This window comes from Mustelus asterias, chromosome 7 (genome assembly GCF_964213995.1).
Source record: "Mustelus asterias chromosome 7, sMusAst1.hap1.1, whole genome shotgun sequence".
NCBI classification, from domain to species: Eukaryota; Metazoa; Chordata; class Chondrichthyes; order Carcharhiniformes; family Triakidae; genus Mustelus; species Mustelus asterias.
In genome coordinates, this window is record NC_135807.1 from 31,906,689 (window position 1) to 31,933,625 (window position 26,937).

The 26,937-nt window shown below is 41.1% G+C and overlaps 1 protein-coding gene across 11 annotated transcripts in view; it reads right to left on the minus strand.

The window, feature by feature from the left end:
- The window catches only part of phf20l1 (PHD finger protein 20 like 1), a 123,428-nt gene that overhangs the window by 28,351 nt on the left and 68,140 nt on the right, over positions 1 to 26,937 (minus strand). For 4 of the 11 annotated variants that reach the window (XM_078215819.1, XM_078215818.1, XM_078215821.1 and 1 more), the window contains 6 exons: positions 26,431 to 26,619; positions 14,305 to 14,502; positions 10,458 to 10,745; positions 1,793 to 2,054; positions 879 to 952; positions 361 to 411 (listed from right to left, as the gene is read on the minus strand). In XM_078215819.1, coding sequence (XP_078071945.1) covers positions 361 to 411; positions 879 to 952; positions 1,793 to 2,054; positions 10,458 to 10,745; positions 14,305 to 14,502; positions 26,431 to 26,619 — 1,062 coding nt within the window. The remainder of the gene's footprint in view (positions 1 to 360; positions 412 to 878; positions 953 to 1,792; positions 2,055 to 10,457; positions 10,746 to 14,304; positions 14,503 to 26,430; positions 26,620 to 26,937) is intronic. The other 7 variants (XM_078215820.1, XM_078215824.1, XM_078215823.1 and 4 more) reach the window with 3 other exon arrangements.

Consider the following 26,937-nt stretch of genomic DNA (forward strand, 5'->3'; position numbering starts at 1 on the left):
GCGTAGACTCATAGAGGTTTACAGCATGGAAACAGACCCTTCGGCCCAACTTGTCCATGCCACCCAATTTTTACCATTAAGCTAGTCTCACTTTTCCATTTAATCTCAGATTTTCAAGTATTCAACTTTGCATCAAAACATATTTGTACGGTTAATAGAACATGGCAGCCTTGCTAGGCAGGGGCAGGTTGGAGAAGCAGGGGTTTAACGCTACTACGGTTTCATCTGGCAAGACTGCTCACCAGAAGCAAACTCATATTGAACTTGTTCTTAAGAATCTTGCCTCTTGTATTAAGTGGACATAGAGAAAAACATGAAATTTAACATAAAAGTGTCTTATTATGTAACATTGCTTCATACCAGGCAATGAGTTCTTTTCTTCATACTTCATCTTCTTTTCACTTTTCACTCCTGTAGGAAGCACTGATAGTTTAATCTGCCGCCTCCAGGCAGATCCTCAACATTACCGAGTATCTACAGAAACACACTTGCGGAAAATTACCATTAAAACAAAAATCATTGCTGTTCTATTTTGAAAGATTCCCTTGGACTACACGTTTATGTATATATATTTTTGAAAATCTAATGCCAAACCACAGAAACCAGGGTGTTCAATCTCATTACTTATGCCTATTTTTTTTCAATGTTAGCTATGGTGATAGGCAGAATGCTACAATTAGTGATAATAATTCTCGACTGGAAGAGCGAGGTGGAAAAAAAATCCAAGCATGGTCGCTGTACATAATTGCTATTCAGTACCCTGCTGGCAATGGTCGCATGTGCTCGGTGGGCAAGGACAGGACTGGACTCAGATTGTGCTTTCCCCCACACAGAGTCCAGAGTCACAGAGTCTGTCAACACTCACTGTCGAGGCTCACCCATGAGGAATGGCCACTTGGGTAAAGTACCGGAGTGCTGCTGACGTCCCTGGAACTGTGCGACTAAGATGAACCTTCAGAAGATAAGGTGGAAAATTAGATCAAGAAAACATAAAACAAAAACAATGATACTGAATCTCAGAATCCAGGTTGCTTTGGAATGCGCTTTCAGCTGTTAACAATAACTAAACTGAGAGTTAAGGAAGCATACTCCACAAATGAGGAAAATCTCACTTGGGTTTTCCACTCACCCACAAAAAAAAGCAATAGGAAAAATTTGAACCATCTCAGGATTAACTCTTAACTTTTGAGTGTCTTGTGACATGTGATCGCTCATTCAATTTGTCAACGCACGAGCTCTCCAGCCAATATCATACACTACTTTTTGTTACTAGTCTCTGTGGCAGTGCACAGTCACACATTTGCTCTGGTCCATGACCAATGTTCCACCCCAGTTGGTTAACTTGTTTGGATCCCAGTCAACATCAAGGAGGACCAATCATAGATTGTCATTGAACACCCAACACCCAGGTAATCCACCCTCCCCCTTTAATTTCAGCATCCAAGAAGTCATCTAAGCCTTATAGTTATCAACATAATATACTAGATATTGTTGACATTGGGAACTTGCTCTAGCAAGACCTAGACTTTTCCTCAGAGATTGCTGAAGACTTGATTTGGCCTGCAGATTCAGAGGCAAATTCATTCACCTCAGTTGTGCTTCATTGCTTCAAATACTTGTGAGCAGGCACTAATGACAATTTGTGGATGTTAGATGAAAAATTGATCAAAAAAGGCTTTCCATGTGTCAAGATTCACAATGAAGAATGGCCATACCAGTTACTAATTAATTTGGGCATGGAAGGGAAGTTGTATCAATTTCAAGCAGAATTGTTTTCAACAAGGTTAATCACCGTAAGTCTGTTCCTGCTTCTATGGAATAACAGAAATGGTTTTTACCAACTTCTGCATTTCTGTCTCTGTCGACACATTTCCTAAGTATCTTCTCATGCACTGTTTCCATGCTCTTCTCCTTCACAGAGGGGGTAGGATGAGCGTTGGTTCCTTCAGTGCTGAATGACGCAGACGATCGCTTCTTCTTGCAGACCTTGGAGGGTTTGTGGTTTATATCGAGAGGCATCTCCAGCTGCAACGCGGGGAGGTTGGAAGATGGTGCTAGGGGATTAGAATAGAGTGCAATTGTAAAACACAACGCGCTGTCTTTTGCAGCTGAGTAAGACAAAAGTTAATAAGCACTTAAGCTGAAAAAGAATGAGTGACTTCCTAATTTTAGCAGCACTATCATGATAGTGTGTTGAAGGGGCATACAGCCCCTTCCCAGGGAAGAGGGAACGTCACCCTCGGCCATTCTTACATAAGCATTAACAGCTCATCTATTCACCCTGTGCCAACACTAGGAAATGGGACAACCTCCACTTCAGCGTTAAGCATTCACATGTAAGGTAGAGTAAAGCTCACCCTTTCTTAACCAATCACAAATTCGGAATAGCAGCCAGAATGCTGATGTTTTACTTTCATTTTCAAAACCAACCATCCTTAGTCCTATATGAAATGATATCAACATTTAGAATATTACGTTAAAGGTAGTTTAATGCTGTGGTTCCGCTGAGACTGTCTAAGTGAATTTCTCCAAAGATGGTTAAACAATTGAAGGGATGATCCAGTCTAGGCTGGATTTGTACACCTATCAAAGGGGTGCAAGGTGGCCTGTACTCTGTCTTTTTGATGCAAGAACAATATCAACTCACTGTGCATTTATTTGTTGCTTTCTTGAAATTTCAATTTTCTTGGCAGTGGGTTATCATTCCAACCTAACCACCTTAGATCACTCCAATTACGGGTGTCCCAGATCGGCTTAACTAGTGGAGGTTCCCAAAAGAGGTGTCTAACCTCAGGAATGATGTGGAGATGCCGGCGTTGGACTGGGGTAAACACAGTAAGAAGTTTAACAACACCAGGTTAAAGTCCAACAGGTTTATTTGGTAGCAAAAGCCACACAAGCTTTCGGAGCTCTAAGCCCCTTCTTCAGGTGAGTGGGAATTCTGTTCACAAACAGAGCTTATAAAGACACAGACTCAATTTACATGAATAATGGTTGGAAGACTTGATTAGTTGTAAGTATTCGCATTCCAACCATTATTCATGTAAATTGAGTCTGTGTCTTTATAAGCTCTGTTTGTGAACAGAATTCCCACTCACCTGAAGAAGGGGCTTAGAGCTCCGAAAGCTTGTGTGGCTTTTGCTACCAAATAAACCTGTTGGACTTTAACCTGGTGTTGTTAAACTTCTTACTGTGTTAACCTCAGGAATCCATGTTACAACATGAGAAATATGCATCTACCCTTCAAATTTCTCCCTCCTTTTCTGAAATTGTAAACTCTCACTCAGGCATACCATCCTAATGTATGTGTCTGGACTTTGAGACCAGAAGTATTATTGAACATTTATACATGCCTCACCTAATATCCATGCATGCAGAGTTTCCTAGGAGCAGTAATTAGATATCATTGGGTGAGTGGTGATCAGGATGGTGGGGAGGCCAGATGTTCTAATTATTTCTTCACACCTTCCCACTTACAAGCTTAGGGAGGAGGAGGCCATTTGAGATGACCAAGTGGTCCATTTGGCTGAGATCAAATAGGTAAGACTGAGGATCAAACCTGGAAACTTAAATTTGCATTTTTTAGCAGTACACCGAGTGTGACTTGTCTGCAAGAGGCTATCAGGATAATCAGAGAATCAAAAAGTCCTGACATTGCAGAAGGAGGCCATTCAGCCCATCGAGTCTGCACAGACAACAATCCCACCCAGGCCCTATTCCCTTAACCCCATGCATCTACCCTGCTAATTCCCCTGACACTAAGGGGCAATTTAGCATGGCCAATCAACCTAACCCTGCACACCTTTCGAGTGAGAGGGGAATCCGGAGCACCCGCAGGAAACCCACACAGACACAGGGAGAATGTGCAAACTCCACACAGACAGTCACCCAAGGCCAGAATCGAACCCAGGTCCCTGGCGTTGTGAGGCAGCAGTGCTAACCACTGTGCCAAAATCATTTGTTCAGGTTTGGAACCTCGATTTCTGACCCTGATCAGACAAAAAAAATACACATAGAAATAGAAACTCTACAGTGCAGAAGGAGGCCATTCGGCCCATCGAGTCTGCACCAACCACAATCCCACCCAGGCCCTACCCCCACATATTTACCCGCTAATCCCTCTAATCTACGCATTTTAGGACTCTAAGGGGCAATTTTTAACCTGGCCAATCAACCTAGCCCACACATCTTTGGACTGTGGGAGGAAACCGGAGCACCCGGAGGAAACCCACGCAGACACGAGGAGAATGTGCAAACTCCACACAGACAGTGACCCGAGCCGGGAATCGAACCCGGGACCCTGGAGCTGTGAAGCAGCAGTGCTAACCACTGTGAAGCAGCAGTGCCGCCCCAATTTTTCTCCTCCAATTTTTCAGGTGAACCTTCCAACGGAGGATCTTGCAGAACTCGGTCAATGCAGGAAATTCGAAAGGAGCAGTGGAGCGAATCTGTGCAGAAACTAGGTCCCCTTTTTATGGCACTGGCTGCCATACTCTGGCGAGTAAAAATGTCCTGAAGCTTAACTGAAAAGCTATGGATAAGGTAAGTGGGGAAGAAAGGTAGGGTGGGTAAGTGAGTCGGGTGGGTAAGGAGTATGTTGGGCAAGGTAAGGGGGTAGTCGGAGGGTTGGGGGAATTCAGCGATAGTCAGAGGATCGAGGGTGGGGGTTCAATGTGAGTGATTCGGGGGTCAGTTCAATAGTTATTCAGGTGTTGGACTAAGTTTTTACCTGTGTAACACTTCCTGGGTAACTATAGAGGTAATTAAGTCAGAACTGTCTGAAGTCTCCAACTCAGTGTTGGAGAGTTTATCGGTGGGTCCCAGGGGACAGGAGAACTGCCCATCGGAATTGAAATTTCCTTGAAGATTCCCAGAGAGTTATTAAGTTTGGATTTCTGAGAGGTCCCGTAGAATATATTTTGGGATGGGGTGTGGTACGTCCAGTCTCTGACTATCCGGAGACTGGAAGATCTGGACCTTAGTCTTCTGAAATCATCAGTTCAACTTGCTGCCACTATTGCAGCCCTGAATATTTTACCAGTGTTACACTGTTCAGAACATTCAACCTGAAAAAAGACCCATTTGAACAAAAGAATCAAAACCATTACACTTTACTCAATTCCCAGTGACACTGCTTACACAGGCAGATCTTTTTGGTACCAATGTTGTGTCTGAAAGTATAAATCCACCCTATTTTCAGTATCATTTTATATTTTGGATTTTGACTGAAGCTTTAAAACACAAAAAAAAGACCATTATTAGCTGGTTCTGCAAATAGCCTACGAAATAGATTGGTGGATACTAGCTTCCAAATTAGTTTCATAGACAACTGCATCGTGCATGATTGCTAGTTTTGTCAAGAGTGGTGAAAGACATTTTCAGAGGAATACTGGTGTTTACATAACTTCATGGTGTATTCACACAACACAATCTCAAAGATCTCAATGGGATGGAGTTTACAGTCTTGAACCCTGCAGTTGAAGTCTGATTTTACAGACAAGTTAATTATTCTAGTTTTGAAACATAAATCAACAAGCTACACCCTATTACTTTACACAATGCTTCAGTGGAAGTGCAGAACTCCACACCTTATTTCCAACCAGCCACCCACCCATATTTATTGCTAATACCCTAAGACCTGCAGAGTTGAAAATCAGGGACAGGCTTTCAGAATAAGACTTAAATGGGATGAAGTGGTATTGCAATGTTGGTAATTAGCAATTAGCTATAGTCTGAGAAGAACCTCAGGCATTCCATTAGAGCGAGACAATCTGTTACAAAGCTTGAGGAAGACCACTCCACAATAAGCACAGGGCAAGGTGAGGAGGCAGGCGAATCCGCATTGCTGGCATCGTTCTGCACCAGACTCTTGCCATCTAGTTAACTGAGTTAACCAAGCCCTGCTTTTCAATCTATCATTTTCACTTTTGTAAATACTGGAATTACAAAGAACAAAAAGCAATATCTGCTTAGATGAGGAGGATCGCAACAGACACCTACAGACGCTGAAAGGTGCCCTCGTAAGGAGAGGATATGGTGCTCGACTCATCGATCGATAGTTCTGACGCGCCACAGTGAAAAACCGCAAGGACTTCATCAGAAGACAAACACAGGACACGGCGGACAAAGTACCCTTCGTCGTCCAGTATTTCCCTGGAGCGGAGAAGCTACGACATCTTCTCCGGAGCCTTCACCATGTCATCAATGAAGATGAACATCTTGCCAAGGACATCACCACACTCCCACTACTTGCCTTCAAACAACCGCACAACCTCAAACAGACCATTGTCCGCAGCAAACTACCCAGCCTTCAGGAGAACAGAGACCACAACACCACACAACCCTGCCACAGCAACCTCTGCAAGACATGCTGGCTCATCGACACGGATGCCATCATCTCACGTGAGAACACCATCTACCAGGTACACGGTACATACTTTTGCGACTCGGCCAACGTTGTCTACCTGATACATTGCAGGAAAGGATGTCCCGAAGCATGGTACATTGGGGAGACCATACAGACGCTACAACAATGGATGAATGAACACCGCTCGACAATCACCAGGCAGGAGTGTTCTCTTCCTGTCGGGGAACACTTCAGCAGTCAAGAGCATTCAGCCTCTGATCTTCGGGTAAACGTTCTCCAAGGCAGCCTTCAAGACACACGACAACGCAGAATCGCCGATCAGAAGCTGATAGCCAAGGTCTGCACACATGAGGACAGCCTCAACCGGGATCTTGGGTTCATGTCACACTATCTGTAACCCCCACGACTTGCCTGGGCTTGCAAAATCTCACTAACTGTCCTGGCTTGAGACAATTCACAACTCTTTAACCTGTACTTAACCCTCTCTCCACTCACATTGTCTGCACCTGTAAAGACTTGATTACCTGTTAAGACTTGCATTCCAACCATTATCTTGTAATTGAGTCTATGTTTATATGCCCTGTTTGTGAACCCAATCCCCCACTCACCTGATGAAGGAGCAGCGCTCCGAAAGCTCGTGCTACCAAATAAACCTGTTGGACTTTAACCTGATGTTGTGAGACTTCTTAAAGAACAATACAACACAGGAACAGGCCCTTTGGCCTGTTAAGGAACAGTTGAACAATGCAATCAGGGTCATTTATGTATCTATCTCTCTGGGGATTTTATTAATAATCTGTTTCTCATGAAGATAATACACTGCTACAGATTTCACATATCAGGTTTTTTCTCTGGTTGACAGTCATATAATATTAGAGCTGCTCTTAATCTTAGCAATCAATCTCTACCGATTAATCTATAACAGACTCAGCAATCACATGAGAGAAAACCCCAGCGTTTGAGAGTTCTTGGAACCATGGTTTGAAATTAATTTGTTATTCCCCAACATGCTACAATTAATATGTCATGTTTTCTTTTGCACATTTCGCTATCAGAAAGAGGATCATTTGATGAAATTTGTTTTGAGTTACACTACGGAAAGAAATAACTTGCATTCATGGTCTTTCATGTCCTCGGATGTACAGAAGCACTTTGTATCAATTAAGTACTTTTTATATAAAATAAACTGTGGTCACTGTTGTTCCGCTGGAAAATGTGATGGCTAATTGCATGTGGTTAAATACCACAGACTGCAAACTAGGTAAATGAATATTGGGGTGAATATTGTCCAGGACACTGGAAGATCTCTTCACTCTCCTTCATATATCCATAGAATCTTACAGTGCAGGAGGAGGCCATTCGATCCATCGAGTCCACACCTACCACAATAGCATCCAGGCCCTATCCCCATAACCCAATGCATTTACCCCAGCTAGTCCCCCTGACACTAAGGGACAATTTAACATGGCCAATCCACCTAACCCGCACACCTTTGGACTGTGGGAGGAAACTGGAGCATCCGCAGGAAACCCACACAGACACAGGGAGAACGTGCAAATTATATATATTAATATATGGCCATGGTATTTTCATAATCCACCTGAACAGACAAATGGCATGGAAATATAATGGCTTAGACATTCTATCATGCCCAAAATTGGCTTATGGTGGGGTGGAGGGGGGTTACAGTAAGAAAATATTGTAATTTCTTTAAAACATCTGGAGGATCTGTAATTGTTTTGAAGACTGTTTGAAAAAGACTTTTTAAAAATTGTATTAACTGTAAAAAGGGATCAACTGTAATTTTCTTGAAAAATAAGAAATACTGGTCTATGTGACCTGATAACCCTTGATGTGGAAGGAGTACCAACAGGAAGGAACTTAAGGCATGAAAGCAGTGCGCCAGACAGAAAGGAGAGCTGGAGGCAGTAGGTGACCAGCACACAGATGCAGAGGCAACTGGAGCACACTGTGCAAGCAGGTTAAAAAGGTTTAAAATTTGGAAGGCTGTGTGATTAGCTCGGAGAGCTTTTAATGATTTGTGCACATGGACACTCCAATCTCTTTGCTCCTCCACAATTCCTATTTTATCGCCATTTAGAAAACGTGTCTTTCTTGGAACTTGGCTACTCCCTGTCCTCCTTCAGTCCCAAGTGCAGCTCTATTAATGGACCACCCATGGCTCCAGTGAAATTGAAATTGGCAGCAGTTAAAAGCAGGGCAGCAAAAAGAACTCTTCTTAGAAGTAGGAATTAAGTTACTGATGGCTGAAATAGATCAATTCACATTTCGAAATTGACTAACAGGCTAAAAGGACAAATCAGCAACTAACTCTGTGTAGTGAATGGGGCTTTAAGTAGTGCTCCTCAAGGGTACTGAACAGTTCGTGCGACAAGTTGCTGCTGAATGAGTTTATTATGAGTTTATTATGTGGTGGCGAGTCAAGCGTTTGGTCAGGCCAATACAGCAAAGGATCCGAAAATAAACTTAGGACCTGTAATTAAATCCAGTTTGTTCACTGGACATCTACAGAAAAGCCATATGATGGGTGGCAGATTCTGGTACAGGATGAGTGTGTGTCCATGTGGCACCGTAATACTGGACAGTTAGGGACAGGAGTTATGCATGTGAAACAGGCACGCTGGTAACAAATTTCTGACATCAGTGTCTTGTCCAAAAGACAGCACTGTCAATAATGCAACGCTATGCGTGGAGCATGGTTGAAACCTTTGCTCCTCCTTCAAATAGGCAAATTCAAGTAATTTAAAGTTTATTTATTATTGTCACAAGTAGGCTTACATTAACATTGCAATGAAGTTACTGTGAAAATCCCCTAGTCGCCACACTCCGGCGCTTGTACGGATACACTGAGGGAGAATTTAGCATGGCCAATGCACCTAACCAGCACGTCTTTCAGATTGTGGGAGGAAACCGGAGCACCCGGGGGAAACCCACACAGACACGGGGAGAACGTGCAAACTCCGCACAGACAGTGACCCAAGCCGGGAATCAAACCCGTGTCCCTGGGGCTGTGAAGCAGCAGTGTTAACCACTGTGCCACCATGCCGCCTGTGTTAATTTTAAGTACCAATAAACTGCTAGCATCAATGAGTAAAGGTAACTGATTCCTGGCCAACGACTGGTTTTTCTTCTCTTTTTCTCAACTGTTAGCAGTTGCAGCGTACAAGTGTCATAACCAACGGTGTCATGTGTAACCTGTGATATCAGGTAAGCGATGCAAACACTCAACACAAAAAAAGATGAGATTTCTGTACGGTTTACATTCTGAACATCTCATGTCAGATGTAACATTTATACATCATACTTTTCTATGTCCATGACTAACTTTTATAAATCTATTGAAAATGAGGAAGGAAACCAATTACCTACAGTCTACAAAGAAACATGCGCAGCAAAGGGAAATATCATATTTAAGGAGTGCAGGCAGTACCAAAATCACCTCATGATTTACAATTTAAAAAGTGAAAGAGAAAGTCAGTCTGACTAACACAAGCATCTGCATGTTGAGAAAACAGAGTAATTATACCTTGAAGGAACACATTGGCAGCAAAATATATTGTGCATTACATGGTTCAACACTTCTGTCCTCATAAAATGAGTAAGTTTAACAACACCAGGTTAAAGTCCAACAGGTTTATTTGGTAGGAAAAGCCACACAAGCTTTTGGAGCTCCAAGCCCCTTCTTCAGGTGAAGTTGGGGCTTGGAGCTCCAAAAGCTTGTGTGGCTTTTGCTCCCAAATAAACCTGTTGGACTTTAACCTGGTGTTGTTAAACTTCTTACTGTGTTTACCCCAGTCCAACACCGGCATCTCCACCTCATAAAATAACACATTCTCTGTCTGTGAGGAGCACCAGTGTCCCATTAGACTCCCATCCAGTCTGGAAACAGCCAAATGTATCTAGTCACGAGGGTGGGCTTGCAATAAAAAGGGCGTGTATGCGCTATTATATGAACAACTAGTTCAAATGTTTAAAATGTTTAAAATAAATTCTTCCCCTCGTTTTTGCATTTGCATGTAATTCTCCTTGAGAATATCTCCACTGACCCAATTACACCTTCTATACTTACAAGAAGAACTTGACAGAGGTCTCCGTCTCTTTAGCCCCAGACTGTCCACAGGTGATGCTGGCATGTTGGCTGAGGTGGCACGAGTCCGCATTCCACTCTCCAGTGAGCTAGTCTCCGTGTCGGATCCTTTCTCTGTATTGTGGTAATACTTTACGTGGTAATCTAGCAGCTTGGCTTTACGGAAAGCCTTAAAGCACCTGGGAAACTTGCACTTGAACTTGTTGTGGTCAAGTTCGATGACCAGTTCTTTGGGAGCTAATGGATCCTCTGTTTTTTTGGCATTAGTTACTGAGATTGAGGACAGAAAGGAAGAGAATACCACATTAAAAGGAGGGAAATAAATGAAAGGACATTTCAAAATCGCAAATTCAGGTGAAGAAGGTCCTTAGGTTCATTTGATTTCAATCAGGCAAAATAATGTTCTGTCTTACTACTTCTTAAAAAGGTGTCAACCCCTCCTGACCAACCCATTCAGTGGGTGAAAACCCTCTCTACTAAACTTGCCCATCTCAAGTCACTTCCTCCTCTTATTCTACATTCTGAGCATTGCATTATTTTAGATTTGTTTCCTCTTACCACCACCACCGCCCCCCCCCCCTTCCCTCTTACCCCTGTAACATCATATATTATGTTAGGTCTCAAGACTCAAGAATAGTTTCTTCCCTGCTGCCATCAGACTCTTGAATGGACCTATCTTATATATTAAGTTGATCTTTCTCTACACCCTGGCTATGACTGTAACATTACATTCTGCGCTTTTTCCTTCTCTATGATCTTGTCTATATAGCGTGCAAAAAACAATACGTTTCATGGTATACCAAAACATGTGACAATAATAAATCAAATCAAATCAAATTAAAAGGTCCCTTTGTACAAAGACAAACATTAGCAAATGCAGTTTCTAGCACTAACATTTTCCAGTTCTGTTTATAAAGGATACCCTGCACATTCTGTCAAACAGAATTATGTGGGAGGGAAAACTTGTATTTCAACTGAAGATAGAGTCATTTCTGGTCAGATTTTTTTTAAATGCATTTAGTGTTTCCATATGCACAACCTGGAGATATGTTACATCGGAGATCATACATCAATTGGACTCTGCCCCTGCTGAGTAGTCGCCGCTGTGATATCTTATATTCCTGATAGATCAAACACTGAATACTACAGTATTACGTTCAACCCCTTCCCCATGAAGTGTGATATCTTAACAATAGACAGTGGTGCAATGGACACTGTGGCCTATCAGGTTGCCCAAGCTTTCTTTCACTATGTTGAAACTGTAAAATGGACAGATGAATAATAGACCCATGGGCGGAACGATCAATGCGGTTCAAAGTAAAGCCAGCCGGGATGATGAAAAGCCAACAGACTATTTATGCTGCACAGCTGCAGGGGTACAATTTGGGGAGTGAGACAAAAAAACCCTTTATAACTGTGCAAGGAGGAACAGACGGGGGCAGGATGGGTGCACGGTCCTGTGTACATTCATAAAAATTTTAAATCATGCTCTACACATTAGCTAAAGATAAAGCATTAACAGAATGCAGCTGAGTTTTAGAGGGTTAAATTATGAAAACAGATTGCATAATTTGGATTTGTATTCCCTTAAGTGTAGATTGACTGATGATATGCTGAAGGCGTTTAAAAGATTCAATTGGATTGAAACAGGGAAACTATTTCCTCTGCATCTGTAGGGAGAGAATAGAGCCAACGTTTTGAGTCCAGATTACCCTTCGTCAGAGCTCTGTGTCAGCTCTGACGAAGGGTCATCTAGGCTCGAAACGTTGACTCTATTCTCTCTCCACCGATGCTGTCAGTCCTGCTGAGGTCTTCCAGCATTTTCTGTTTCTGTTTCAGATTCCAGCATCCGCAGTAATTGGCTTTTGAACTATTTCCTCTGGTGGGGGGAATCAAAGGAACATAATTTAAAATTGGATTCAGCAGCAAAATCAGGAAGCATTTTTTTTCAAAATGCAAAGGATATTATAAATTTGGAACCTTGTCTGCCACCTTCCCCGTCACCCCTCCCAAAAAAAGGCTGCAGGTTGTGGGACAATTGGTGCTTTCAGAACTGAAATTTTTCAGTGTTTTCCCTCGGTAAAGGATGTGGAGTCAAGGTGGATAAATGACATTCAGATATACATCAGTCATGATCTAACTGAACGGTATAACAGGTTTGAGGGGGGCACAATGGCCTATTCCTGGTCCTATTTTCCTAATAAAGACAGCTTAAATGAAATGCAATTAAAACAATCTGCTTTGTTTAAGTAAATAAAATAAATTTCAAACCATTAAAAGGTAGCTTCTTTAAAAAAGAATTTACCTCAACTCTCACTCTTTTCCATAGACAATTAAATATTTTACAATTAAAATTCTAGTTGCAGAATGATGTCCAACATTTTATACCCACATAATGCCTATCATACAGTCTTAATTGAATGCCTGAGGCTATGCCATTGTAGGAAAAAGAGGGAAAGCATACATTTTACAATGCTTAAACCACAGAGTTCCTCTTAAATCTTGGGACTCCCCTCAGTGATTTATTGAATTTTCCCAGTTAGCAGCTGAGCTGCTTCAGCGAGGATCATGATGACAAGAGAAGGGAATGAAAATCAAAATTATGCAATCTGCTTTCATAACTTAACCCTCTAAAACTCAGCCTCATTCTCATTAACGTTTTATCTTTAGCAAATGTGTGGAGCATGATTTAAAATTTTCATGAACGTACACAGGACCGTGCACCCATCCTGCCCCCCGTCTGTTCCTCTTCCCAAGTTCCCAAGTTGGAGGAGGAGATGGGAATCAGGCCATAACCACTCTTAATGGATCAGCATGGCAATGATGGGGACAGGATTAGAGTCAGCTTGCTAACGCTTTTTAGTGACCAACTGCACACGGTATGTGCAGGCTGTGATACTTAAGAGTCAATAGTTCTAAGAAAGGATGGGTGAGGTTGGTTGAGCTACGTGGGAACAGTTAGGATAAATAAAAGCAGTCGATTTGCAATGATAGATTTTCTGCATTATGGTTTTAATATCTGATCTCCATTAATGTAGCTGCTGCACTATAAATGTAGAAGGCAGTAAGTAGTGTTTTATTTATTTTCTGTAGAAAGGAAATTTAGTGCTTGCCCTCATACATCACCGAATACATCAGCGTAACAAAAAAATAAAAGGAGTTCATCAGCATGTATATAACCTGCAGCAAAACAGGTGCCTCAGTAAATTTCAGACTGCAATAAAACCTGGGGCCAGTTAGAAAACTCAAACCACTTTGGCATTTTAGGCTATTAATTGTCACTTTATGATTTACTGTCTACTCATCTTTATGCAGATTCCATTAAGGGTGTGCAATGCTCCTCACTCAATTTTCCTCTACACATCAATGCTCAAAATTTGCTGTATTAACTTTATGGGTGGGGTTTTCCGACCTCGCTCGCCCCAAAACCGTAAAATCCCGCCCGAGGTCAGTGGATCTTCCCATGGTCTACCCCTCACCTGCTCTGCTTCCTGTGGCGGGCGGGAGGGTAAAATTCCGGCCTATATCTCAGTAATCACTATTCATATAGAGCCCTGACAACGCCAGACCTAGCCAGAGAGCAAGGTGGCAGTTGACAACATAATTTGGGTCTGTCAGCAGTGTATTGCTCGCCCTTCAAAAAATTCCCACATTCTTATGTGACCTAAAACTTGAGCATCGACAACAGAACTTTTTCAATTCTAGGCCAGGACCAGCCGAATATTTTGGAAAATTCCTTGCACATGTTACCCCCACCCACCAACCCCTCTCCACCCCATCATCTTCCCCAAAGCCCACACACACTTTACAAGCAGGAACCAAAACCAACCTGATGAAGAGGAAGCCGTGCTCACATCAGTTATTATTTTAGAATGAGGTTTCATTGTTTGTTCTTTTCCAGGGAGTTGAAGAGAAGAAACAGATGCTGAGGCCTTGTGCCTAGAATGCTGGGAGAGGTCAAGAGGCACCAGGTCACTGAACTCAAAGGAATTGGACTCTCTGGGCAGAAACTGGTAAGCGTCAGAATCTGAACCAAAAACAGAAACATCACAAGTGAATGGTGTTGTAGTTTTCCCAGTGGAATGTTTGTGAAAACTCACATTGACTATCAATGCAATAATTACACCTAATAAAAATTAACTCCATCCCAAAAGTACATTCAGAAGAGTTTTAAAAAATAATAAACTATATAAATGAACGTGTTATTAGGAGAAGCTATGATAGCTGTATAAATAGGGGCACTACATCATTTAGTCTACACACCAGAGTAGCCCAAGGGTTGGAGAAATGGAAGTATGAATCTATAATCAAAAGGTCAGAGGTTTACAGCTGATTGATAAAGGGCAATTTGAAATTTAACATCTGGGAATAAAACAGAAAATGCATGAAATGCACAGTCAGCGTTTGAGAACAAAAGATAGGTCAGCAGTTCGGGCAACCAATTACAAATAGTTCCACTTGAATCGCTGATATTTGCGCCCCTGATCCTGCTGTTTGTTTCCAGCATTTTCTTGTTTATTATTCCAGATTTCCAGCATTTATGTTTTTTCTTTTCAGTAGTAAACTACATCGGTCCCAGTCACGGTTATTTTGTTGGTGCCACTGAACTTGTGAACGCTTTGCGTGTTCTCAATATGTTAAACGTCATCTGAACAAACATGTCAGAACCAATCTAGCTGAGGCTACATTGATCAGGCTGTTGATATGAAGAGTTTGAGCAAAGTTTATTATATAAACGCTTGAGCAAAAATAAATAAATCGCAAATCAGAGCAGGAGAAGGCTATTCAGCCCTTCGAGCCTTCTCCGCAAGAGTGCACGGCAAAATGGGGATCAACCCAATTCTTCCAACACTCTAATTGAATGATGGGGAAGTGTGCGAGTGAAAGATGATTAATTTCCTCCTGCATGCCCCACATTACTCTTGTGTTCAATAACTCTAATACCCAATGAAAGCCAAATTCACCTCAGAATGGCATGCTGTTTCAAGGTATGAGAGACATTGCTAACAACTCTCAATATTCCTGAAAAGGCTGTGTGAAACAAGATGGCCCAGTTCGCTTTCTTACTCTGTTTATGTTACAATCATAACCACTTTTTTCTATCTGCTTGCTCCTTCAATTGTGCAAATATTTAAAGTTTTCAAAGTTTATTTATTGGTGTCACAAGTAGGCTTACATTAACACTGCAATTAAATTACCGTGAAAATTCCCTAGTCGCCGCGCTCCGGCGCCTGTTCAGGTACACTGAGGGAGAATTCAGCATGGCCAATCCACCCAACCAGCACGTCTTTCAGGCTGTGGGAGGAAACCCACGCAGACACGGGGAGAACATGCAAAATCTACACAGACAGTGACCCGAGGCCGGGAATCGAACCCAAGTTCCTGATGCTGTGAGGCAGCAGTGCAAACCACTGTGCCACCATGCTGCCCTTTTCCTGTGTGAAATCAAAGTTTATTCTATAACCTGTACATCATTGGCTGTGAAGCACTTTAGAACACCCAAAAGATTTGGAAGACCCTATGTAAATGCAAATAATTTTCCTCGTCTTTCTCTGCTCATAATTTGACCTTATCTCGGACCTCAACACAAAGGAATTCCTTACGTTCTTCAGTCTTCCTTTCTTCTATAAGTTCTAGGCATTTAAAAACCAAGCCTGGCGTCACCAATCCACAGCTTAATGCTTTATCTGCTCATCACTTAATTTATGTTTCTCAAATTCAAACAAAGCCTGTTCTTGTCAGCCATACAGAAGAATCCACTCTCAACATTACTGTGCAGTCAGAGAATTCTAACAGCAACAAAAAGTGCATACACGTAAACAACAATATGAACAAATTACATTCAATATCCAGTGCATGGCTGAATATTGTGCGATTGAGAATAAAAATAGATTTCTGTAATTTTGTTTTATATAGAAATGGATATTCTTAAACTGAGCAAATTCTTTCTATTCCCCATCTTTATTTAAAATACTTCTTTAGAGAGACAATTTCCCAATTCCAGAGAGTTTGCACAATGAATTGCTTGATTCCCACTTGCAATTGCCTGACTTATACTGCAATCTGGTGTAAATTTAATTTCTTCAGTGTAAACCCTCAGCAGGAGACTGATTAACCATCCTCTGGAACAAGAACAATGCTAAAAATATGCAAGGGTTTCGAACCTCTCTGGTGACGGTGTATATGAGGACAGCTCTAATGAAGGGTCCCACCTGAAATTATCACCCACCTTTCCCTTTCAGATGCTCACTTAGCCCGCAGTGCATTTCCGGTTATAATTTTAGATTTCTATCATTTACATATGAATGTGGAATTAGGAGCAGGGGTAGGCCATCCAACCTACAAGTGATAAGATCATGGCTGCAACTTTCTTGTCTACTCTCCAATATCCCTCGACTCCCTTGTCAAGTCAAGAAACTATCAACTCAGCCTTAAAAATATTCAATGATCCTGTTTCCACCACTCTCTGGGAAAGGGAATTCCACGGATTAACGACCCACAGAGAAAATAATTCGCCTCATCTCCATCTTAAATGGGAGACCCCTTCTTTTTAAATTGCGTCTCATCGCTCTGGTCCCTCCCACAAGGGGAAACATCCTTTTAGCACCCGCTATGCCAAGTTCCCTCAGGGTCTTATATGTTCCAGCAAAATTACTTCTCATTCTTCTAAAGTATAATGGATATAGGCCCAACCTATCCAACCACTTTGTCCCAGGAGTCAGCTGATTGAACCTTCTCTGCACTGTTTCTGTTGCAATTATGTCTTTTCTTGAATAGGAAACCAAACCTGCACACAGTACTCTAAATGTGGTCTCACAAACACTGCAAAACTTCCCTCCTTTTATATTCTAAAACCTTGCAAATAAATAACAATATTTCATTTGCTCTCCTAATCACTAGTTGTAGTTGCATACTAACCTTTTGTAAATTCAAGTACCTGGACACCCAGATCCCTCTATGTCACAGAGCTCCACAATTTCTTTCCATTTAAGTAACATGCTGCTTTTCTATTCTTCCTGCCCAAGTGGACAATTTCACATTTTCCCACGTTATACTCCATCTGCCAATTTTTTGCCCAATTACATAACCGATTTCAGGTTCCTGAAATCCACTTTACAACTTACTCTATCTCTTTTTGTATCATCAGCAAATTTAGCAACCATACATTCGGTCCCTTCATCCAAGTCATTGATGCAAATTGTAAATGATTGAGGCCCAAAACCTGTGGTACTCGTCACATCTTGCCAACTCAAAAATGACCCATTTATGCTGACACTCTATTTCCTGTTCATAGAATCCCTACAGTGCAGAAGGAAGCCATTCGGCCCATCAAATCTGCACCAACCACAATCCCACTTAGGCCCTATTCCCGTAACTGTACATATTTACCCTGCTAATTCCCCTGCCACTAGGGTCAAGTTAGCATGGCCAATCAACCTCACCCACACATCTTTGGCCCGTGGGAGGAAACCGGAGCACCCGGAGGAAACCCACGCAGACGTGGAGAGAATGTGCAAACTCCACTCAGACAGTGACCCGAGGCCAGAATTGAACCCAGGACCCTGGCGCTGTGAGGCAGCAGTGCTAACCACTGTGCCCCCCCCCCCCCCCCGTTAGCTAACCAATCCTCTATACACGCTAATATGTTTCTCCCTAAGCCAGGAACTCTTATTTTGTGCAATAGTCTTTGATGTGGCACTTTGTCAAATGTCTTCTGGGAATCCAAGTACACCACATCTACAGGTTCCCCTTTACCCATGTTGCTTGTTACTTCTTCAAAGAACTCAAAACTTAGACAAACATTATTTTGCTTTCATAAAACAATATTGACTCAGCTCGATTGCATTGAGACTTTCAAAGTGCCCTGCAATAACCTCCTTATTAACAAATCCCAGCATTTCCCCAATGACAAATGTTAGGCTAACTGGCCTGAGGTTTCCTGCTTTCAGTCTTCATTCTTTCTTGAGATTCACTATTTTCCAATCTGATGAGACCTTTCCAGAATCTAGGGAATTTTGGAAAATTAAAACCAATGCACCTATTATTACAGCCTTTGTTTAACATGCAAGCTACAAATTGGGAGTAGGCCACTTGGTTTCCTTGATTCTGCTTCACCATTCTACTCGATCATGGCTGATCCAATTGTAATCTCAACTCCACATTTCCACCCGTCCTTGATAACCTATCACCGCCCTTTTAAAAAAAATCAAGAATCAATCTAGCTCTGCCTTAAAAATACTCAAAGGCTCAGCTTCCACCACCTTTTGAGGAAGAGTTCCAAAGACTCATGACATTAAGTAGGCAACCCTTTATTTTTAAGTGATGTCTTGATTCACCCACAAGAGAAAACATCCTTTCCACATGTCAAGACCCCTCAGGATCTTACATTTCACTCAAGTCACCTCTTTACTAAACTCACCTCTTTACTAAAGTCACTCAAGTCACCTCTTTACTAAACTCCAGCAGATATAAGTCTATCCAACCTTATCTTATAAGACAACCCACCCATTTCAGGTATTAGTCTAGTAAATATTCTGTAAACTGCTTCCAACAAATTGACATCCTTCCTTAGAGGAGACGACTAATTCTGTACACAGTACTCCAGATGTGGTCTCACCAATGCCCTGTGTAACTGAAACATAACCCCCTAATAACTTTCTAAAAATTCTAACAATAGTTCCAATTATTTTTTAAAGTTTATTTATTAGTCACAAGTAAGGCTTACATTAAGACTGCAATGAAGTTACTGTGAAATTCCCCTAGTCGCCACAGTCCGGCACTTGTTCGGGTCAATGCAGTTAACCAGCACGTCTTTCAGAACGTGGGAGGAAACCGGAGCACCTGGAGGAAACCCATGCAGACACAGGGAGAATGTACAAACTCCACACAGACAGTGTAATTGTTTTATATTCCTCCCTCCCTTTTACCTCTCGATTTACAATTATTCTGGGATGTTAGGAATAGTAGGCCATTCAGCCCATCAAGCTTATTCTGCCATTTAATGGCCTAACTCCATATACCTGCATTTGGCTCATATCCTTCAATACCTGAGCTCAACAAAAATGTATCCATCGCAGATTTAAAGATAGCAACTGATCTATCATCAACTGCCATTTGTGGGAGAGTTCCAAACCTCTGCCACCTTGTGAGTGAAGAATTGCTTGCTGATATCTCTCCTAAATGGTCTGGCTCTATTTTTTAGACTATGCCTCCTAATTCTAGAATCTCCCATCAGTGGAAATAATTATCCTGTTTTTTCCTGTTAGTATCTTGAAGACTTCAATCGGATCACTCCCTAACCTTCCAAATTCTAGAGAAAACGGGTCTAACTTGTATAATCTCTCCTCATAATTAAACCCCTGAAGTTGAGGTATCACTCTTGTAAACCTACTCTGCACTCCCAAGGCCAATATATCCTTCCGAGGATGTGGTGCCCAGATCTGCTCACAATAACCCAAGTGGGTTCTTAACCTATGTATAGCTGCAGCATAACTTGTGTCCCCTTATATTCCAGTTCTCTAGATATAGAGCCAGCAATCCATTAGCCTTGATTATTTTCTGCACCTGTATGTGGTATTTTAAAGATCTATGTACCTGAATCCCCAGTTCTCTTTGGACACATACTGTATTTAACTTCATACCATCTAGAAAGTATTCTGATCTACAGTGAAGACAAGACACAAACAGCTCATCTACCTATTTTCCACAGCAGTTTTCTGACAATTGAATTGACAGTACTGCAAATAGCAGGTTTTTCAACTCAACATAATTGTTCACATTTAGTCAAAAGCTATCCTTTTGCTCCTGTTCACACTTGCCGATACTGGGAATCTTAGGATTTGGAGTAGCGCAGGGGAGACATCATAAAAAGTTACCCCAATATGTAACTTGAACAAATGGTGTACAATAGCATTAAGCACCGTCTATATCAATGACTTAGATGAAGTAACTAAATGTATTTTGCTACTCTTGCTTATAAATAAAGATATCAGCATTGAGATGAACTAGACATATTCAGGGTCGTCTTGGGCTGAGAGAAAATCAGACCCCATCCTCTTCACTCTTTAAGTGACTGGCTCAAGCTGGATTGTGACTCCCACAGGGACCTCACCATAACTGTCCAGTCACTACAAGGTGTTGGTAGTTATTGAACTGCAAGGAGCATTTTAGCCCCTGACCTTACTCAACGTCCACAAATATTTTTCAGTAAATATCACTGGATGAGAATCCGAAGCAGGATGCAGCCTGATCTTGTCTTCTCCTTTAGACCTTGTGCTACATACCCATTTTCTACCTAGGGCGAGGCCAACTTACTCAACTGGTCAGCTTAGTTGCATACCAGACAGTGCATGCCTCCACTAAGCTATCAGAAGAATCTCTGTGGGCTGCTGTTGATGCAACAAGGACAAAGCACCTTTTTGTGTTTTTTTTTAAAGATGCAAGAGATATTTAAACATACACGTGGAAAACTAATTATTTTTCAGACACTGAATTATTTGCAAAGTATAAAACAACGGTGACCATATTGCAAATGTTATTCATTAGCTAGAACCAGCTATGGAATTTCCTGAGGCTGAAAAGTGCTATATAAACACAAGTTCTTTCCTTATCAAAATGTCAATGCCCACAATGATTTTTTTCACACCTAAAAGATTACAAAAACCTCAATTTCAGCTGCTTTAACCTTTAATGAAACCCACATGCAGTCTTGCCAGCAACCAGCAAGATCCACACTCCATTGGCATAGCTATACTCAGTGATCAATTCTTCCTTGGTGTCACCGATGGAAATTTCTGAGAAAACAGATTCAAGAGAGTGAAAATATCAAGGAAGGAAAAGCTGAAGTGTGTATTTTTTCCATGAACTCAAGATTATATTGTTAGTTTTTTAAATTTTATGACATGGGGCCCTATTGTCACTTTCTCAAACATATGGGGTACAAACTTGAGCTTGCTCAGCCTACAACCAGTTTAGCCAGCTACTTTTGGTCTAAACCCATTGAGTTTCACAACTGCACCCTCTCCCATCCTTCTCCCCTATATACTCTATGAATGGTATATTTTGTCTGGACAGCTAGCAAGAAAAAATACTTTTTCACTGTAATCCAATACATATGACGATAATAAATCAAATCAAAACCAGGCTGGAAGGCAGATTATCCCAGGTTCTTTTCTCTACCACAAAGTAATTTGTGCAGATACCACTACCTGTCTCCTCCCCACCCACTCTCTCTCTACCACTCATCTCAAAATTTCTAGGAACTTCCATTTTTTTTTTAAACCACAGACTACACTACAGATAGAGGGAGAGTAGGAGTGAGTAAAGGTTATTTCAGCTATTTGTCTGTGAGGAGGATAAACTGCAACACCGATTGCTTGGGCGAATTGCTGGATGCTATGCTGGAACTACTGTGTACTTCTGTGTACCTGATGAGCTGCCTCCTCCCCTTCCCATCAGGCCAAAACCCTAGTTAGCCCCTCCCAGCCAATTCCTGAACCATTTTGGAAATCTGAAGCATTCTCCCAAGCTCAATTTGTCCATGGGATACATCATCTGCTTCCACAATCCCATACCAAACTGTTGGCCATCCAACTTCCCTTCCTAAGGTTGCGGTCACCCCTCCTAACTTTTCCTTCAATGGCTGGGTGCCAGTCTTTAAGCCTCTTTGAAGTATCCTGGGACATTCACATCAGCATATAACATAATCATGGTAGCAGCGGTCAGAGTACCTACTGCCACCCCACGGTTTGCTGAAATTACTCTCTCTGGCATCGAATGGAACTCGCATCTTCATTTGTAAAATTGTCTTGGACTTCTTGCACAAGTCAAACACATGTTCCCCTGACAATCCCCTCTCCTACATCCTTCAAAAAACCCAAACATCTATAGAAGCTTGGAAACTACTCTCACACCAAGGGACTTTTCAAACATCTTCCTCCTCATCAACAGGATGCAAAAAAGAAAAATTCTTGATAATTTCCCAGTATCTTTTAGCCTTCAAACATTCTTTCCCAATGGCCATTTTTCTGTCATGTTAAATTGCTATTATGGTTATTGCTCCTTTGAAGTTCCCCCGATGTTCTTTCTCTGGTACACCACCTCTGATCATCATGGTTCCTTGCTCAACTAAAATCTTAGCTTGAAATCTTCTAAACACTACTACCAATATGTAATTTCCCTGGCTTCATGGTTGTCGTGCATAGTGGGCCTTGGTCCTTGACCTAGGTTTCTGAATGTTAACAAAAATATCAATGCGTAATAACATTAACTGAAGACATTTTAAGCAAGATAAAAGATATATTTCCAATTACCAGGAGTTTTAAGATATAATTCAGTCCAAATAAATTATAACATGCATTTAAATCTTAAAGTGATGACGGGAAAAGTATTCCAACTTTAGCACTCTATATATTAATTTCAAAGCTTGGGAATGTTTCTGTAACTTTACAACTCAAAAAAAAAACCCTGTTGATGCTGCAGTTCCTGCCATTTGTTCAATTAAAGCTCCTAGTCACATATAAAACTTGGAAATCACCTTGTTTCAGAATCAGAAGTTGAACATCAGAAACACCGCCCACACCACAGTCAGATTAGGTTTTAGAAAGAAAGCATGCATATAGAAATCTCAAAGTGAATTTAAGGCTTGAGCAAACCTTTCATTTTTTTTTATGGTTTAAGAGATTCTACAAACTTTTGGTCAGGCTACTGCCATTATCGTAACTATCGTAATGGTGGTTATGTAATATGCAGAGCTTGTGTCCCACCCCCACTTAAGAGTGGGCGATTGTGTTTGGTTTGTGCATGCCACTACTAAAGCAAGAGAAAAAGGTTCTTGTAAATTGAACCAACTTTACCAGTCCTTTAAAAGTCTCATTTAGTTGGTCGTAAAATTAAGTTTGATTCAGTGCTGGAAAGTAATAACAGATGTAAGGTATGTGCACAAGGATACTTTCATACTTGAGGTGGTTCCATTGATGCCATTAACTACAAAGGGAATCTTTTAAAATTTTGAAAAATCCAATATTTCTTCCTCATGAACTTTTCTAGTAGAGCTTAATCATAGAGTTCTTACGTTCCAAAGTTGCCACTGAGAATGCAGTGTTTTGCGTAATCTTCAGTCATGGGTCAGAAAGCTTAAAACATTGGTACGATAGACCTGGACTTTGATGACACCAGCTGCTGCACAAGGTGTTAACAGCAGGAATGCACTTTTAGCAAGTTCCACTATGTCATTATATGCAATTTAAATATATGATTTGTCAGGGTGAAAATGCTTTTAGAACGTGAAAACCATTGTATTTTCTCTGCAACAGCAAGAGGAGCGTGTGAGGGTGACAGGGTGGTGTTGGGGTGGGGGTTGTCATTCGTCATTCCTATATTCTCTCCTGTACATGGCTACAATTCTCATAATGCCAATGCTCCCCCACCTGCAAAAACAATTTTAATTTAGTCAATTTTAAAGCCCAACTGCCTTGCCACTACACTCACTATGACACACTTGTAAGACAGAGGGGAAAAAAAAATAAGTGGAGTGGGGGGAGCAGCCATTTCAGAAGCTAAGAACCCTGATATTGAAGCCATCCTTGTGACTGCCTGTATTGCATCCCACTATTTTTGTTAGAAATTTAGGGATTAGATAGATACCTTTGCAGATGTGGTATACTTTTTTGTGTTGTACTTGATTAGTGAGGAAGACCTCAAGTTTTTAAACTAGCAAAAAAAGACAAACAGCAAGGGTTCTGCAATCCAACATAGTCATAACTTTTATTTTTTTTCCTTCGTTTAGCAAGACAGTATTTTCCTCTTACAAAAAAGTATAGCAGAATAAGTAATTAAAGTTTTATAAAAATTCTTCATGAGGTAGTGTACTTGGCAACAAAGCTCCCTGCACTACTGTACACACACTTGGTCCCGATGCACATATCCAGCGGTTTTCTTTCAGCGATCGTAACACTACCTCGTGATGGATTTTTTAAAAATTGCTTTAAAAAAGATGTACAGCACATTGAATAAGTTCCTTGACAAAACAACCTCCTCTTCTGCCACTAATATGATCAATAGCTTACATTGACTTGACGTCAAAGACATCATGCGACTTATAGCCTTCACGCACCGACATCAAATGGCACGACTATAACATTGCTCAACAACATCAGAAGAGTACATTCAATTCAAGTAAGCACCAATGGCATTGAGTGAGTTACAAGGCAGTTACACCAATCATAGGCTTCAGATCAGGGTTCATACTAGGAACTTTACTCTTTTTTTCAAAAAAGGAACACTACTTGTCTTTAACCCCCTCAAAGAGAAGATAAAAAAAACAGCCTTTGGTTGCAAATAATCTTTTCATCAAAAGCTCATCTCATTCTCTGATCTCTCTCTCTCTACCCATTTCATGTTCTATTTAGCCTAAAACAATAAGTCAACTAAAAATGTCACAGTGGGAGGAGAGTGCATGATTTCAGCCTAAAAGGAAGTGAGGGGGAATGGGAAAAGAAACAGAATTTTGAAACAAATCCACTGTCCAAGTCAAGCCATGCATTGCAGTATCAAGAGCAGCAATGACAGACCTCTGTAGGTCACCTGTTTACCCTGAAAACTTAGAAATGCTAGTCACAGGAGCTGAAAAACCTAAAGGGAAGGAGAAAAATTCAAGCTTTAAAAAAGAAATCACAGGGATTCAATTAAAAAAGCACAAACACAAATGGAAAACTCCATTATAAGCAGTTTTGGGTAGCAATTATTCAAAAAGGGCAAGCCTGGTTCATGTTATCTGAACCACTGCAGTGCTAATGTAGACCTACTTGTGACTAACAAATAAATTAGCTTTAAGCTTTTTGATTTGGGCTAGTATTCTTCCAGCTCGCTCTGAGCCATCCCTACTATTGTCTGTCAGCTGTTCTGTTTTCCGTATTGAAAGTCATTTCATGGTGCGACTGTCTTTTTTTTTATAAAAAAGGAGAGGGAAGAGAGAAAGTATAACAAGAAGAAAAATATTCACCAAGTTAGTTACAATATGACTTTTAAAACTAATTATTGGGTTAACAAACAGCTGAAAATGCTGACTGATGAACAACAGCATTAGTATTTAAGTCAGTTCTAGGATTATGCCTTTGCTGTTCTTGGATTAAATCAACACCTGCTCTGCTCCATCCCTTTAGCGTTTACATTTTTTGGTAAAGACTTTGTTCAGCCGCTCTTTCCTAATTAGTGAGAAAACATCCATCCAAAATATCTATAAAAATAGCAAGGTAGAGATGTACTCTCTTCTTCATTTTCCTACTTTGGACATGCCAACAAGTACACTGCATAAGCCAGAGACTGCTACTTGCTCACTTCACTGCTCAGACTACAGCCAATTACAAACTTTCAAATTCATCAATGATTTGGGTCTATTGACCCACTGTCGAATTTATTTTTTTAAAAATCACCGGTGCTTTCTATCACAAATGATCACGCCACAACAAGACTATTTTAAATAGACAGTCAAGAGCTCCTAATGATCCTATGAGAAAGTGTCATGCTGACACTCAAGAATACTTCCACTCAGAGCTGCAGCTCGTGCAGCTATGCCACTGAGCACTAGTTTTGCTCAACAAAACGTTACAGCCAAACTGATGCCACTTACACTTATAGCATCAACTAAGCCCCCTCTCAAGACACTGATACACTCCTCCCCTCTCTGCCATTTCATTAAAAAAATATATATTCAAGATATAAAATTTTGAAAGGTAAAATTTTCTCTCAGAACAGGAACCGCAGCATAAGCAGAATCTATGTCAAAGTTCCAAATGGTACAATATTTATCCAAAATAGAACGGGTTTGATTGAGTAACGCATGTGCATCTTGCTCATCTGTGCACTTTTATTTGGTTTAGAAAGTTCCCCGCTGGATAAATACCATACCTAATGGAACCCAGATGTTCACCTATTAGGTAGTTAGTTTTATTCTCACCCTCTGGTGTGTTGCTGTCTGTCAGATTTTTGGATTTGCCCGACTGTCCTGTCATATCATTGGATGGAGAAGGTAAATACCCTTGGTCAGTGGGACCATCAATCCCTGCAGCACTTGCTAACCGTGCAGAGCGTCTCCTACGTTGGGAATTTTCTAACCAGGTGGATGGACTGCTGGGCTGAGAAGGGCCTTTGGGAAGAAGAGATGCTCAATTAGCCTTTTTTTTTTCCTTAAATGGTTTTGGTTGTTTTGTGTGGTAGCCTATTTTAATATCAGCTTTTGATAGTACTATGCAATACAGTGATAGAAACAATTGTTTTGTACCCCTTTCAACCCATGTGGTTTTCAATGGAACTTATTATTTTTTTAAAAACAAGTCAGGATAGCTGGTGACCTGGTTGTGCCAGGCTGACTATGACCAAAGGAAATCAATTTTAGTCAAACTTTTATTTTAAAAAGGAGTTGCATTGAGGGTGATACAAAGTCAAGAGTTTAAAAAACCTGACC